This window comes from Prionailurus viverrinus, chromosome B1, assembly GCF_022837055.1.
Source record: "Prionailurus viverrinus isolate Anna chromosome B1, UM_Priviv_1.0, whole genome shotgun sequence".
NCBI lineage: Eukaryota > Metazoa > Chordata > Mammalia > Carnivora > Felidae > Prionailurus > Prionailurus viverrinus.
The window spans coordinates 127,467,721-127,485,217 of NC_062564.1; the positions used below are offsets into that span (position 1 = coordinate 127,467,721).

At 34.4% G+C, this 17,497-nt stretch overlaps 1 protein-coding gene across 4 annotated transcripts in view; it reads right to left on the reverse strand.

Moving 5' to 3' along the window:
• Positions 1-1,359: 1,359 nt before the first annotated feature.
• The window catches only part of SMARCAD1 (SWI/SNF-related, matrix-associated actin-dependent regulator of chromatin, subfamily a, containing DEAD/H box 1), a 79,207-nt gene continuing 63,069 nt past the window's right edge, over positions 1,360-17,497 (reverse strand). For all 4 annotated transcript variants that reach the window (XM_047855669.1, XM_047855670.1, XM_047855671.1 and 1 more), the window contains exons 14-24: positions 17,369-17,444; positions 15,757-15,892; positions 15,112-15,249; positions 13,560-13,655; positions 13,344-13,461; positions 12,904-13,025; positions 9,989-10,177; positions 9,255-9,373; positions 8,166-8,348; positions 7,116-7,225; positions 1,360-2,711 (exon numbers count right to left, since the gene is read on the reverse strand). In XM_047855669.1, coding sequence (XP_047711625.1) covers positions 2,650-2,711; positions 7,116-7,225; positions 8,166-8,348; positions 9,255-9,373; positions 9,989-10,177; positions 12,904-13,025; positions 13,344-13,461; positions 13,560-13,655; positions 15,112-15,249; positions 15,757-15,892; positions 17,369-17,444 — 1,349 coding nt within the window. In that variant the 3' untranslated portion in view covers positions 1,360-2,649. The remainder of the gene's footprint in view (positions 2,712-7,115; positions 7,226-8,165; positions 8,349-9,254; positions 9,374-9,988; positions 10,178-12,903; positions 13,026-13,343; positions 13,462-13,559; positions 13,656-15,111; positions 15,250-15,756; positions 15,893-17,368; positions 17,445-17,497) is intronic.

A 17,497-nucleotide genomic window follows, 5' to 3' on the forward strand; every position in this document is an offset into this window, starting at 1 on the left:
AAGAAAAAAAAATTATCTTTTGCAAAAGAATTTAAATTGATACTCTAGATAATGAAGGTAGTAACTTTTCTTCCCTCTTATGCATGTTCGTTTTCTGCCATAAAATTACATTCTGACAAGCCTTAATTAAAACAGAATTTAGGAAAAAGTGAGAAAAGTGAGAAATACAATGCTTACCTAAAATTATAATAATTCAAAATAAGATAATCAATTTGTTTACACAAATCATAATTCAACTATAAAATGCAACCACAGCAGGTTTCATAAGTAAATATTTCAATCATAGCATCATCATTAACCTTTAGGTCACCATTTTTCACTGAAGGACATTCCATTATCCCATCCTGTCCCCAAGTTAAATGGCTCCTAGGTGAGTGAGCAAGTATGAGAGAATATGAATGAATCAAAGTTGCATATTGTAATCAGACAAAAACACATTTTGGGAAGAAAAGAATCGTAAGAATCATTTCCTTAATTTTATGGACATTTAAGTGTCTGGCTCAGGGTCAAGTAAATGAAAACCAAATCTCCTGATACTCCAATCTAACCACTATACAGTAATACCAACAATCAGAAACAACAGTAATGTTGTGACAAAAATATCTCCTGGTATAAAGTAACATGTCTCTGGGTCAGGAATACAGTTATGAACACACATAAGGCATATGTTTCCTACCTCTTTGTAAGTTGCATTAAAAAATAAAAGTTGCTTCGGTTGGTCAAGATAATATTCCAATAACTATGGCTTCACATGCCCTTTACTGATAATGGATTATGATGTTCACTGACATCAGTCCAATGAATACACTGATGGGAATATATCCTAAGTAATAAATTTCAGTTTATTGAGAAACAGACAATATTAAGCACATATGATCTCATTTGTGCTCCATATTATATTTTTAAGGGTAAAGGGAGAGTTAGAAACTATTAAAAAGGGTGTGAAAATACAACTTATGTTCATGAATTGCTTTTATTAAAGATATTATGGATTTAACAGCAAATGAAACAGCCGATCACTGAAGACACAGTAACACAGAAAACTTATGAGAAATCCATTTTGAGAGATTTTTAAAAGGTAGTATTTCCAACAATCTAAGTGATTTGGGTCCTGCAATGTAGGAGGTAGTAGTAATATTTGCAGATTCCTTCTAGCCCCATTATACTAAAATATACTGAATATATTCAATGTACCTTCAAGATTGGGTAAACCTACTCAATCGTGAGTTTCAGAGTCTATAATATCTAAAGACTGCTTTGAGAGCTTCAATACTCTTCTAACTCCAGAGGACTATATTACCTTAGCATCTTAGCAAGTGAGGATGCCTCGAAAGTATAATCTCCAATAATTACCAAGTCTGTGATTTATAAATAAGTTTATTTATAATGATATTTACATAATAAAAACAAAACACATGAAACCCACAAGTTATACAAAGAAACTGATGTATAATAAAAACAGCAAGATAGACTGACAGGCAAAATTTTAAAGAAAGATTTAATAAAGAGTTAAATATCAAATAGACAACTTTACTTCTTCTAAATTTCACTTTGTCACCCACACTGAATTGGAATTGAACAATGGCTCTCTCTTCAGGAGGTCCTGTACTGGAAATTCTGGAAACTGGTAAGTTATATTTTGAGAAGTGTTTAACGTTAATGACCTATTTCCATGCAGTACCTATCGCTGCCTTAATGTGAAGTCACGTTCAGTCTGCTTTGAAGTGAAATAGCCTGCTAATCTGTTCTGCCAGGCTAGACAAATGTTACCCACATTTTGCTGATACGTGGAGACGTGGCAGGAATAAACTACTATTTAGAGAGTAAAGAGAACTGGAGCAGAAGTGACTGGGCAACAGTTTCAAGAGAAGCAAAAGCCAGGAGAGGGAAATCAATGAAAACATGCACAAGAATAGGCAGAGTAATAAGCACAATTAGTGCAGTTGGGAAATGAACAGAAGGAATTAATCCAAGGAGCAAGATAAGGGCTTCTTCAGTTACTATTCACTGGAAAACAACTTAGTGCCTAGCCAAACAAATTTGTTTTAACAGAAGTACTTGGAAGGACCTGGGGGTGTTAGTATATGGAATGCCACCTTTAAATTCAGGTTGAGTTCTTGTTGACAGTGGTGAACATCTGCTTCAAATAGCAATAAAATGAAAGCTATATAATCTATACAGCTGCATCCTTTAAACTAACAAAAAAGAACTTCAAAGGAGACAAGAAAAACAAGACATAAGCATTGTCAAATAAGGCACATGTAAAAATCTACACACATTATCCAGTGAAAGACAATATATATATATTTGGAGGTAGAAATAATTACAAAAATACTGACATTTCTAAAGCATTAGCATATTTGTTACAAACAATCACCAACTAATCCCCATTCAGAAAACTGTTTTGTAAAATGATTATTCAACATCTTCAGGACTACATTATTTGTGGCTTTTTGTTTGAAATTTCACATGTGAGCATCTGGAGAATTCAGTTAGTGGCAAAAAAGTTGTCCATACTATGAGAAATGTAATATGGAAATTATAAAAAGTTATAAATGTTCATAAACCCCATGGTCATCATAATGTAAATGTCCTTGAGTGCACCAAGTTGATATTTCCTCATCAATTAGGAATTCACAATTCTTAACTTCACAGGCCCATTGACGTTTTTAGTAATGTGGCTATATCTGCTGGCATACTCCCTTCATCACCTGCAGGTCAGAAAGCAGCATTAAAAGTTTCATAAAAATATTTTATGAAATATATTTTCTCTGATTCTAACTTTGGTGAATGCCTAATTGTTTTTCAAGGCCCCGTTTGTCTCAGTGTCACTCCTTGTTTAAAAACCTTCGCAAAGCCCTATGTGTATTTAAGGCTACTTCCTCTGTGCTAACGTTCATGCCGGCACAGCCATCTATAGGCTAGGCTCTGATTTCACATAAGTAATATCTAAAGATACACAGGTATTGATCTGGAAGACATTCTATTCATACAGTACACAGTATTTTCTCCTCAGGTTATTTGGTGAAAACCTTCATGTAACAAACTGAAGAGTGGAAACAAAGACAACCAAACAGAATCATCCATCAACACCCTTATTTTCAGTACAAAGATAAAATCACTGGCTTAGACTTAAAACTGGCACATCTAAACAAAATAGTGAATATGGCATACCAGCTAAAGAGTAAAGTGCCCATAACTATAAATAACCCGTTCCCAATGTTTTCCCCATATTAAATGAGATTCCAGTATCTAGACACTTACCCAGTTAGTATTCAGGATTTTCTACAGTGGGAAAACATCTTGTGTCAAGGTGGTGTAGAATCTAGTTATCCTTGATTAATTCAATGAGTCACTCAGACTGTTTTTAGATGAACTGATTTATTAGTTTATAGGGACAATGGTATAGCTGTTTTTAGATGAGCTGATTAAAGTGACAATGGTATACAACTATTTGTAGATTTTTAGCAATGGATAATTTTAGAAATCAGATATGGCTAAAATGCAGCAAAACTAATCACTTTTCTCTCTCTGTCACACATACACACTCTAGTTAGAATCTAAAATTACGAGAGTACTTTTACCTACTCTTCTCCTTTTAGTAAAAAACATATGCACAGAAAGAAAAACTATTCCATAAACTATCAGGGAGCTCACTGACACCCTTGCTTTGAAACGAATCCACAGACTTAACAATAGCCCATGAAATCTAAATTGAAACTGGTCCCAAATTAAGTGAGCCAAGTAAATAATCAGATCCAGAAGACAGTAAGACAACAAAGTTACAAACATGTAAGACAACAAGACTGTAGAGAATTCAGTATTCTAGGAATTCAGAAAGAGGTAGAAAAAAGCAAAGGGTGAGGAAACTCTTCTAAATTTTAAGATACTAATGATATAATGCAATAAAATGCAATGTATGAACTCTGGATCCTTTTTTTTTTTTTTTAAGCCTATAAGAGACTTTAAGGGGATAATTGGGAAAAATCCAGATATGGGCAATATATGATAATATTTGGAAATTACTGTTAATGTTTTTGGATGTATAATGGTACTGTGGCAACTGAGAGGAAATGCTGAAATATTCAGAATGAAGTGTCAAGTCTACAACTGACTAATGGTTCATGAGTAAAAGAAGCTAGATGAAGCAAAATGTTTACAACTGTTAAACTCACTTATACTATGCTTTCAACATTTTTGCATGAAAATTTCCATAATAAAAGTTTTAAAAGGTAGAAAATTTATTAATATAATCACATAAAGAGGTTAAAGAAAAATCACACACATCCCAAAACCATAATTCTTATTCTAAAGCAAGGGTTCTCTGACTTTAGTTTGGATCAGAAACTCCAACCAGATTATTGAGTTCCAGTCCCAATTTCTGACTGAGAAGGGCTGGAGTTAGGCTTAGGAATTTGCATTTCAAACTGGCAATTTTGCAGGTGATGCTGCTGTGGGTCCAGGGGCACTGCACTCTGAGAATCACTAAGGCAAGCTCTAGAAATACAAAAATCTGACAAGCATTTCTGAGAGGAATCATGGTACTTAATCTTTCAGTTTCATGGGAAGAGGGGCATACAGACTGTTAACATAAAGCATAGACACAATTATAAATATACTTTTTGTTTACAGTGGAAAAGAACCTTACTGTGAGAGATGAAAAGAAGGGTACATGTACTCTCATTAGGTCAGTGTCAAATTATTTAAATTAAATCAGAAGCAAAATCATAGTTTAGAGAGTAAAGACATTATTGTATCTTTAGCCTACCAAATAAAACACATACTGGGAAAAATGGATACACAAATAGCTAAAGCTCTTTCTTGTTAAAACAAGACAAAGGAAAATTTCCTACAGAAACGAAGAGTGATAATGGGGGGAATGATTCTTTAATTCTGAACATCTTAAAGCTAACAGCCTAAAAGCATAGCTGAAATAAGTTGCTATTTTAACAAATACTTGATGTGAAAACACAGGTACAATTTTAGACTAAACAAATTTATGTAAATATAAACAATTTACATGAATTATGACTAGACATGACTGAACACACACTGGTCTCACCTGAAATACAATTAAAATGCTATAAAAAAAAAAAAAAAAAGAAAGTCCAGGGTACTATACAAAAGAGAACGAACAGAAAAAAAAGACAACAGTGGAGAGAAAGCTGTCAAATTTTGGAAGATGAAGAGCAAATGGAAGAATGGAAGCGGACTTTAGCAAAACAGACAAAGCAAACACTTAAGTGTGTGCAGGTGGGAAATGTAGGAAGGTTACTTCACATTCACAATCCTTTCCTTGCCTCTCAAAGCTCAAGAACATGGAGGTACTACATGGCTTCTAAAAGATGGGGAATATACAGAGCTAAAACAGGTTGCAGAATAGGATACCTAAAGCCTGTGCAACAGAGCCAGCCATATACAAATGAAGGTTTATTCTGTGGAAAGTTTGAATCTGAAGAATGCTGGACGTGGGGACAGTAGAAGACTGGAACAGCTTCTCCTTTGCTGTAAGAATGCAGTCAGTAGGCTTACTGCATCTGCCACCATCCTCATTTCATAAAAGATTGGAAAGTATGTTTCTGGGGAAATGAACTAGCTCATGAGAAGCAACCTGTATACTTAAAGATAGTTGGGAGTCCAACAATCAAACTGCTGAAACCTCAATTAACTAACTATGATGGTTCTACTTGAAGACTTCTCGTTAGAATAAAATCTACATATCTGGGTATGTGCTAACATTACTAAATGAGAATATTTAATTGTTTTCCTAAATTTGAAAAGATGCCCTAAGAAAACAATCAGGAAAAAATGCTGCCCTGCGGAATCTGTCTTATGCATTCACTCTATTGCTTTTGCTACATAATCTGAAATCAGCAAGTTGCCACCTCCACTCAAAGCCCAGTGATTAACTGTTTAGGTTATAATCGTCACGGTTACTTCTTACTCAAACTTGCTCTAATGCGTGCCCCCCCCCAACCTGAAGCACCCGGAAATAAATACTACACAGGAAGGAGACATAGTAATTCATCATATGGCTTTCTCGCTCTTAAAACAGATTAAAATATACTGAACTCTTATAATACAGAGTGCCCAGCAAAATACTGGGACATAGTAAATATTCAATGGAAGTTTGCTGAACTGAAATAAACTGTGATCAATATTAGTAATATCCTTATTAGAATGATAAAATAGCTTACATCCAATTGAATTTAGGTAAGATGTAAATGCCTGCTAACTTGTGTTAAAGAAAGAATACACAGACTTATTTACTTCTATCTACCTAAAAAAAGTGGTCACATGCTTTTTAAAAAGGACAATATGTCACTTTTATGGGGAAACTGGATGACAGAGTGGGAAGGAGTCTTGTTTGCCATTTCGTATCTTTTGAATCTAGAATTATGTGAATGTATTATCTTTTCAAAACTTTAAAATTATTCTTTTCAAAAAGGTCAAGTGACGCGTCAGGCTCTGGGCTGATGGCTCAGAGCCTGGAGCCTGTTTCCGATTCTGTGTCTCCCTCTCTCTCTGCCCCTCCCCCGTTCATGCTCTGTCTCTCTCTGTCCCCAAAATAAATAAACATTGAAAAAAAAAAATTCAAAAAGGTCAAGTGAAGAGGGCTCTCTTAGAGGGTTCTTTGTAGTACCCAACAAACTTCAGTCTGAAATTACTAAATTTTGGGGGCTGTGGGGGAAGAAGCATCTTATTGCACTATAGTGCAGTAAGTAATTACCAGTCAAAATGAAATGTAAATGTTACAGTTCTTAATAAATTAATATTATGTCAGGCATTTTAAATCTTTGGGTTCATATATATTACTTATATAGTAAGTATATCATAAAACTGTGGATAAAATTACAGATCTAATTTTATTTGGGGGATATCTTGGTGTCAAGAGATAAGGGATGGAAGAGACAGGATTTCCCCAAATCAAACATTTATATCAGTTCTGGTGAAATAATCTTAGTTATTGTAGTACTTCTGAAATGAGTATGCTTATCTTCTACCATGCCATCCCTATACTGTATGCCAGGTAAGGATTCAGGCCATTTTTGCTAATTCCTTGCTACTGCTCTTTTTCATACAAATACTGAAGTTTCTGCTTACAAACAACTTACCTTCATCTACTGTGGTCATATCTTGTTCTAGTTTCAATTTCTGTTGGTTAATTTTTAGCATGGATTCTTCAATTGTCCCTTGGCTTATTAATTTTATAACTAGTACTTCTCTAAAGAAAATAGAAAATATGTCCATTGGTTACTTAATATAAAATTTGAATATATATCAACTATATAAAACATCTTAGAGGTAAGAATAATGTGAAGATTGCATAATAAATAGATCCCTAACTTTAAATTTCCTTTTATTCATATTACGTGGGATTAACATTTTCTGAGCGTGTAACTTCTAAACATCCTTTCTTATTGATCCAAGAAGACAGAAAGATATCTGTACTCCAAAAATTACTAGTAAAACTTATTTCAACAAACAGTCTGAGTTCAGAGAGATATTCCATTTTAAAAAGGAACATGCTTTGCTCATCAGGTTCCAATAAATAATTCAGTACAAAAAGTAAGGAAGTATAGAAAAGTAAAAAGATTACACAGGAAGTTTTAGTCCCAAAATAGGCACTGATAAATATTTGGTTCATAAATGATTTTATCAATGTCTTTTGGAAACATATACTCCACAGAGAAAATAATGATTACTGGCTACTCACATCTGACAGCAGAGTTGAATTACAGGTATTTTCACCTCCAATGTCAAAATGATCCTTCACCTAAAATATCTACAACTCAGATAATGTGCTTCCTAAAGGATAATAGAGTATCAACAGTATATATATTATTACGTCTATCTGGCTCTTAAATGGTCTAACAAAAAAAGCCTTTCAGTTACTAATATTTTTCAAATGAGCTGAACCATTGATAGTATTTTGTTTTCATCAAAATTGGGGTGGGTGCGAGGTTATTTTAACTACTAGAAAGTGAATACATGACATAGTGAGATATGTCATACTCAGCGTTGCTGGTATGAAAGATATCAGCAGCCAGGCTTTGCCGAAAATAAAAAAAACTGAAGCAGAATACTGACAGACTATATTCTACTCTTCTATACAAATTAAACAGGCATTTGGTTAAAACTAAATTTCAATTCAAAACACTTACTTAGTCTGGCCTACTCTATGGCATCTATCTTCTGCTTGCTTGTCATTGTAAGGGTTACAGTCAATATCATGAAGTATAACAACATTTGCTGAAGTCAGATTTATTCCTAGGCCACCAGCTTTTGTTGACAGCAGAAACACGAAGATATCCATATCGGTATTAAACTCGTCAATTAGATGAATCCTGTCAGATAAATATATTAGGCTAAATTTCACTAAAATGTACACAATTAAAATTGAAAACAATCACACTACATGGAAAAAAACCTTGAAGATGTAAATACATGCTCCTGGCACTAAAGCACTTTTCCTGCAGTTATTTTACTGAAAGACCTTCTCGATTCACTAACTTCTTTTCCATACCATGTATCTTCCTACTAACTCTCACTTTAATTCAACTATTCAGGTTTGAGTAATCCTAATGGATTATTTTCTCCTTTGTTTAATGACTTCTATCTAAATTTTATGTATGGCTTTTCAATCTCTGGCCTTCGTCAGCTTTAGTCTTCTCAGAAGTCTGTCAGCAGCTGCTCTTGATACCTTTGAACCAAGGATCTCAAGATCAAACTAGCAGGTGTTTGTTCTCTTTTAGGATGACTTCTATCTTTAACGCAGGGAAAAAAAAAAACAAAACCTGGCTGATAAAAAGCAAACCAAAAGAAATAATGAAGTGCAAACATACTATTAAAAACATTCTTTTTTTGTTTTGAAGAAATCTTTCTAATCTCTGGGTATTAAAAAAATAAACAACCAAACTTACTCAATTACTGTTAAAATACAAAAAGCCCAAGGTTTTAAAACAATCTTGGTTTAATGTAAGGTGCTTCAAGGCTTTGAATGAGTTTTAAAGGGGAAAAACATTTTAAGGTACACAATTCCAATTAGACACTGAAATATATTTCTATGCAATTCAGATCAAAAACTTAAAAAAGGAAAATTTCCTTATCTTAACACAATGATTTCAAATAACCACATGAAAGACTCAAAGTAAGACAATTCAAATGCTCTATACACATTTAAAATTCTAGCATTTACTCTTATTTGAAGGTGAAGTGGAGATTTTTCTGAAACTAAAGTGAAGTATACGAACCTTTCAGAAATCTGAGTCTTTCCATCTAATCTGAGGTACCTATGCTGATGATGTTTTAAGAGAACCTCTAAAATATCCAGCATCATGGTAAATTGGCTAAATAATACAACTCTATCACCCTGTGAAAATACATATATGGATTAGATACATGGAAAAATAAAATGATATAAGCATATAATGATCAACTCCTTCTTTAATAAAAATCAAGTAGTCACAGCTAAGGTAAATTTCTTATTATAGATATAACAAGTTTATATATAAATAAATTATCTTAACTTCTGAACTTCAGACTTAAAACATAATTCTTAGTTTTGGTTTTTAAGGACAGTTAATGAAAACAACTACAAAAGTACTATTTGGATTATGATCTTAAAAATGCACACTATTTCACATAGAAACTAGAGTGGTAAACTTCAAAATATCTTCAAAATAATTTAGAGGCAATCATACAAATAACCAATTATGTCATTATGAAATGACAAGATTACTTTTTAAAAGCAACTCTACTAGCTTCTTTTTTTTTTTTTTTTTTTTTTCTGAGACTCAACAGAGGAAAAGTAATCAGGAAAACATATCCCCAAATATATCCCCTAAATGGTCAAAACATTAGTTTCTAGAAAAATGTAGAACAGACACAGGCTACAACTTCAAGAAAGTCAAATCATGTCAGAATTATTTTTAAGAAGTTTATGTAACTGTAAAAATGTAAAAGGAATAGCATTCTTCTTTATTACCTTCTGTTTCAATTCAGACAAGATGCATCCTAAAACTCGGAATTTTCCAGAATCTAAAATCAAGTCCATGTCTAACTGGAAGCTATTAATATGTCGATACTGTTTACAAAGTACATGTAATTCAAAGTCTGTCATAACTTCCATATCTTCAAAGATCAAATCAGGGTTAGCCTCACAATGTGTAGGTTCCTCAAAACAAAACAGAATACACACTTAAAAATGAAGCTAATTTATATGATCAGAACACTTGAATAAAATTGTTCACATCTGGTAAAATAGCTAAATATCACATGTCACTGCAACCAATTTAGCAAAGGAAAATAATACTCATTTTCTAGGTACAATAAAGAAGGGAAAGCCCTTATTGCTTTAGAGATAACATACTGAAATATTCAGAAATGAAATAAGGTCTACAATTTGGTTCAATATAATCCTAAGGAGGGGTCTAGATGAAATGAGAGCAGTGTCATTCCACATAATAACTGTGTAAGAAAATGGGTGAAGGTTATATGGGTAGAGGATTTAATTATACAATTCTCTCTACTCTTACATGTTTAAAATTTTCTATAATAGATTTAAAATAATATAAACACATTTAAAACAGCAAATAATGACTTTTAACACCAAGATCTATAAAGAAGAACTATGGGTGGGTGCTAAGGGAGAATGAGGCAAAAACAAAGATTAATTAAAACTATAAACAAGGGGCACCTGGGTGGCTCAGTTGGTTAAGCAACCGACTCTTGATTCTGCCCAGGTCATGATCTCAGGGTTCATGGGATCAAGCCCCACATTGGGCTCTGTGCTGACAGTCTGGAGCTACTTGGGATTCTCTCCTGCCCTCTCTCTCTGTCCCTACCCACCCCCCCCCCCATGCATTCTCTCTAAGTAAATATACATTAAAAAAAAAATAACCTACAGACAAAATATAATAAAGAAAAAAATGAAGAAAACAAATGAAGAAAACCAATGCACTATCTAGGACATAAAATCTGAGGGATCTTTTTGGTAAAAAAATAATAAAGAAGTGCATTATGGAAGTCTCGATTAGGAGCTGGCAGATTTTCTAAAAAGGGCCAGACAGTAAATATCTTAGGTAGGCTCTGGAGGCAAAATGATTTGTTTTGCAACTACTCAACTTTGCACTTGTACAGGCATAATGTTGCTTCACTTTATGTGTTTCATAGATAATGTATTTTTTAACAAACTGAAGGTTTGTGGCAACCCTGTGTTGACCAAGTCTATTGATACCATTTTCCTAAGAATATTTGCTCACTTTGTCTCTCTTGTAAGTCTTCAGATATTTCAAATTTTTTCATTACTGTTATATTTGTTATGATGATCAGTGATTACGACTTGCTGAAAGCTCAGATGACAATAGCATTCTTTTAGCAATAAAATATTTTTTAATTAAGGTATGCACATTTTTAGACATTATGCTGTAGCACATTTAGTTGACAACAGTACAGTGTAAACGTAACTTTTATTTTGTTAATTTTTGCAAAATTGGTTTTTAACATTTTTATTTATTTTTGAGAGACATTGAGAGACAGAACATGAGTAGGGGAGGGGCGAATAGAGAGGGAGACAGAGAATCTAAAGCAGGCTGTAGGTTCTGCGCTGTCAGCACAGAGCCCATTGTGGGGCTCGAACTCACAGACCGCGAGATCATGACCTGAGCCAAAGTCGGTCGCTTAACCGACTGAGCCACCCAGCCATCCCTAAACATAACTTTTATATTCATGGGGAAACAAAAAAATTCATCTGCCTTGCTTTATTGTGGTGGTCTGGAATCAAGCCTGCAATATCTCCAAGGTATTGAGGAAGTAGTCACAGACAAAAAAACAGAAACTAGAAGACTTGGTTAAACTTTATTTATAAAAATGGCCCTACGGCCACAGTTTGCTGACTTCTGATACATACTGTCAGTCCTCTTGGGTATTATAGAAGTTCTCCACACTGTCTTTTTAAAAATTATTTTAATGTTTATTTATTTTTGAGAGAGAGAGAGACAGAGTGTAGCGAGGGAAGGGCAGAGAGAGAGAGACACACACAGAATCCCAAGCAGGCTTCAGGCTCTGAGTTGTCAGTACAGAGCCCAATGCGGGGCTTGAACTCATGAACTGTGAGAGCATGACTGGGGCAAAGTTGGATGCCTAACCAACTGAGACACCCAGATGCCCCATCCTGACCTTTGTCTTAAAAATAAAAATGCAGGGGCACCTGGGTGGCTCAGTTGGTTGGGCGGCCGACTTCGGCTCAGGTCATGATCTCACGGCTTGTGAGTTCGAGCCCCGCGTCAGGCTCTGTGCTGACAGCTCAGAGCCTGGAACCTGCTTCCGATTCTGTGTCTCCCTCTCTCTCTGCCCCTTCCCTGCTTGCTGTCTCTCTCTCTCAAAAATAATAAACAATATAAAAAAAAAATGCAGGATGCCTGGGTGGCTCAGCTGGTTAAGCATCCAACTTTGGCTCAGGTCATGATCTCATGATTTTTGAGTTCAAGCCCTGCATTGGGCTCTCTGCTGTCAGTGCAGAACCTGCTTCGGATCCTCTGTCTCTCCTTCTCTCTGCCCCTTCCCTGTTCATGCTCCCTCTCTAAAATAAACATTAAAAAAAATTTAGGGCACCTGGGTGGCTCAGTTGTTAAGCATCTGACTTCAGCTCAGGTCATGATCTCATGGTTTTTGAGCTCATGCCCTGAATCGGGCAAGCCCCGCTTCTCTCTCTCTCCCTCAGTGTGCCTCATGTGATTCTCTCTCTCTGCCACTTGCTCACTTGCACTCTCTCTCTCAATAAATAAATAAAATACATAAAAATAAACATGCTTTTCTTAAGTATGGGGTCAATATGCTCGTTAGGTTTAATTTAACCTTATGTTGCTAAAGCTTAGTGCTAACATAATGTGAAATCCTTACCTTTAGCATAAGCTGAGACATTTCCTTGAGCTTTTCAGCTGTGTAATATTGGCGATGTAATAAAGGATGATTGGCCATTTTTCTCAACTGCATCATTACATTGCACATCTCTGTATTTTTTTCTGTGATCCAAAGAACATGCATTAAACAAAACCCCAAAACCAGGAAACCCACTTTAGATCCTGTTTCTCCCCTCTCTGCCCCTCCCTCACATATGCATGCTCTCATTCTGTTTCTCAAAAATAAACATTAAAAACAAAACACCCACAAAACCCAAGCTGATGTTTGCTGAAATATACCTCAATGCAAACAAAAAGTTTATTTCTTCAAATTCTAACTATTTTTTTAAAAATGAGCAAATCCCACCATAACATGACTAAACAAAATGTAGCCCCAGTACAGATTATTTTTCACATGAAATTGTGAAAGTCAGATGATACCCATATTATTGATAGATTTTTTTAATCTGTTGAAAAGACCCAAATAGAGTTGCTCCTGTTTTTCTGACATTGCACACAATTCAATTCGATCTTTCTTGGGAGGTAGCTGCTTGAGAACCTGAGAAAGGAAAACAGTTTAAGCAGATCATTCAAATAAAGAAGAAAACAGATTTTTAAAAAGCAATCATAATAAAAAAATATGCAAATAAGAATTACCTCTTCTTTTACTCTTCTGAGAATAAATGGTTTTATAATTTGTTTTGCATGTGCTATTCTCTCTTTTTCATATATACTTTGCTCATCTGCTGATTTCTAAGTAAAAAAAGAACATATCCTTTTAGAAATTACTTATTTAAATGATCACAGTAACAACATTACATAACATGAAAATCATCCTCACTATCATCAGGAGTTATTTTCCACAGAAATGCACTTCATTCTAGATGGAATATCACATGTCAACTCTGGGCTATAATCTACCTCTTCAAGCTCCATATGTATTTTGAGGTTTCATGTATTCTGCTAAGCTAACGAAACTGAACTGTTCTAGGATGGCGTTCAGAATCATTAAGTCATAACTAATGAGTCGTAACAAATTATACCAGGTCTCATGAAAAAGTGTGTGTGTGTGTGTGTGTGTGTGTGTGTGTGTGTGTGTGTTTAACAGGTTGGGAAAAAGAAGAGAAGAGGAAGAGAAAGAGAGATAGGTAGGAAACTTATGTTCTAGGTAGAAAGCTAGTGCCGGGGATGTAAACCATGTGGTCTAAAAGACAGGGATGGTTCCTAATCAAAATCTGTTAATTTTGAAGAATTAAAGAAGTGGAATTTTGTTCTAAGAAGTGACAAAGTCCTTCATATTCTATAATCTGCTTGGCCATCAAGTGGGAGTGAATCCATTAGTGAAAGTTTAAAAGGCCATTAATTTGCAGTGGAAGACCACCATAGGAAATTCTTGGAAAATATGTGAGACTTGGGAGACAGTCAAAAATGTGTATAAACATTGCTGTACTAGAAAATTTAGGAGTCTCTGAAGATTATACTGTACTTTTAAGTTTATTTATTTATTTTGAGAGAGAGAGAGAGAGAGAGAGCGAGTGAGCACAAGTGAGCAGGGGAGGGGCAGAGAGAGTGTATCCCAAGAAGGCTCCATACTGTCAGCACAGAGCCTGATGTGGGGCTTGAACCCACAAACCACAAAATCAAGACCTGAGCCGAAATGAAGAGTCAGATGCCCAACTGAGCCACCCAGGCAAATCCTGTACTGTTTCTAAGCAACAGGGAGAAAATTAACCAGACTTTCTTTTAAATAGAACTTAAGTGTAACTTTTAGAAATTGTTACTTTTGAATTTTATTTCAAAATATATTTTCCAGTATAGGAATTTTCTGGACATTCTACCTTTGTCCAATTCTACAGTTTACCTATAAAGAAATGCTCCTAATTTACCTAATTTTAGTAAGGCAAATGCAATCACCAAATTTTCCACACAAATTATGTATCTGAGTTCTCCACTAAACTAAACCTGTCATTTCAGAAAATCAGGATATTAAAACCAAAACTCTTAGACATTAATTACAAAAGTTACCAACTTATTTCCCATTGTATTTTGGCTAACTTCCCAATTCACCCAAGTATAGGGATATCAACTACTTAAACTTAGTTGATAGCACAAATACACTATGAAAACAAGAAAAAAGACAAAATAGAAAAATGGCCCCCATAAAACACAAAGTGACATACTTGGGAGAAAATAATGAATTTATGCTTACTGTCTTAGAGGAAAACATTCTTCGTATTTCACTGGTGCTACTACTAAACATGTGTGGCATAACAAAATTCAATAGCGACATGAGTTCTAACAGATTATTCTGTACGGGTGTGCCCGTGAGCAGCAAACGGTTATTTGCCTGTGAATGAATGAAAGTAAAATTTAGGTTTTTTTTTTTTTTAAAGCCAAATCCTTGTCTGCATTTCTCAGTGGGGGAGGAAAAAAATGTTAAGACCATTATTAATAATGTAACATTCTCTGATGAAAGACTAGTAACTGAGAAAAATTATCATCTATTGTGTTTTAAGGTAGAATGTGTAAAAATAATGGTTTTCATTTGTAAGTAGGTAACTTATGTCCTCCTATCAATCACTTTTACGAGGCAATGAAAGTAGATTATATTTGATATTCATAAAGTTTATCACATAGAACAGGGGTTTGCAAATTGAGGCTCATGAGCCAATAAATATGATTTTTATATTTTTAAAGGGTAGTTAAAAAGCAAAGAAGTGGCAGAAGCTTAATGGCCCACAAGGCATGAAATATTTATTATCTGGACCTTTACAAAACAAGTTTGTTGACCCCTGATATCAAATACTAAATACATTAAATTATAATTGGAATAATTCACAAAATCCTCTCTTACATTAATTGTCATAAGGTGCTGGTAGCGGATAGAGCCCATATTCTTCAGCATATGGCCCTCATCAAAAATAGCATAATTAAGTTTCAGCCTTCGAAACAGACTACGATCATCAGAACTGCTGATTGCGCAATTATACCTGTCACCAAAAAAAAAAAAAAAAAAAAAAAAGTCTAAGGTTATACCTTTAAAAGCCTGGACCACAGTGAGATTTAGTGTTTTATAAAATTTTTATTCATGCAATTTTAATAACCAGTAGTTAAAAGATACCACTAGACATAGTTGCTGTTCAAATAAATACTGATGCACTTGTATCCAATAATTACTTATATGTAACCAAACTATAGAAGCTGCCATATGTAGGTAAAGGAAAATTTAAATGTTACAATTAGACAACATCTACAGACCTAGGAAGAAGCCAATTTGGGTATAATTTATATGTAATCTGCAATTTTTATATACTTTTTCTCATGAACTGTTATACATTCAGAACAAACAGGAAAAAAAAGGACATGAAATTAAAACATTTGTTAAGTACATAATACTATTGTATTAAAGTAGTAGAGTACATCCAAGAAAAAAGTTAATAGCAGCTACCAGTACTAGACTATATATGAAAATAGACTATATAGACTATATATGAAGTCCATTTTATTTAGAAAAGATGAATTCTGGATGAATTCTTTTAATCATGGCCTCCTACAGAAGTCAGTAGAGAAAATAGTAACTACCGAGAGTTAACATGAAGATTGAAATAACCTATATTTAAAAATGCAATATGAGAGCAGTAACTTCTCTGCTAAATAATTTTTCCATGTTTATTTTTGAGAGAGAGACAGAGCATGAGGGAGGGAGGGGCAGAGAGACAGAGACACAGAATCCAAAGCAGGCTCCAGGCTCTGAGCTGTCAGCACAGAGCCGGATGTGGGGCTCGAGCCCACGTGCTGTGAGATAATGACCTGACCAGAAGTCGGACGCTTAACTGACAGCCACCCAGGCACCCCTCTGCTAAATATTTACGCTAAAACAGCCAGTACACCAAATCATGATTAACTTGGTAGAAAGTTATATTTTCCACCCGTACTTCTATAAATCAATTTTTTTTCATTTAGAGAGTGAGATTTCACTGTATTTATTAACACAAAATTATTAATTGTTGGAGAACAAGAAGCTGGAGGCACCGTGAGAATGTCCTGAAGGAAAGGAATGGAACTGATTTCAGTTCCTTGCTGCTCCATGCTTTTCCTTCAGGACATTCTCACGGTACTTCCGGCTTCTTGTTCTCCAACAATCAATGATTAATAATTGACATAAGTTAGAAATATTACAAATCATTTGGTGGGAAATCTTAAATTTTACTTTAAGTTTAACAGAAAGTCTTATAAAACTACACTTTCAACCAAGTGGACAAAGCCTTTTTATAACCATTAACCATCATCTGTTATACTATTAAAAAACTGAAAAATGCCCGAATTCTCAACATAAATCATTCCATTACTTTTGCTGCATAGTTCTTAGCATAAATTTTCCTTCATATTACTACTAAGATACTTTTAAAAATTTGAGGGTTACACAAAATCTTTCCTGCTCAAATATACTTTGTCTCCATACTTACGTGGTCACAATTACATTATATTCTTCGTATTTACTATGGATGTTATATCTAATCTGTTTACGTTCTTCTTGAGAGCCTACAATTTAAAAACACCACACACATATTGGTTACATTTACTGTACTTTACTG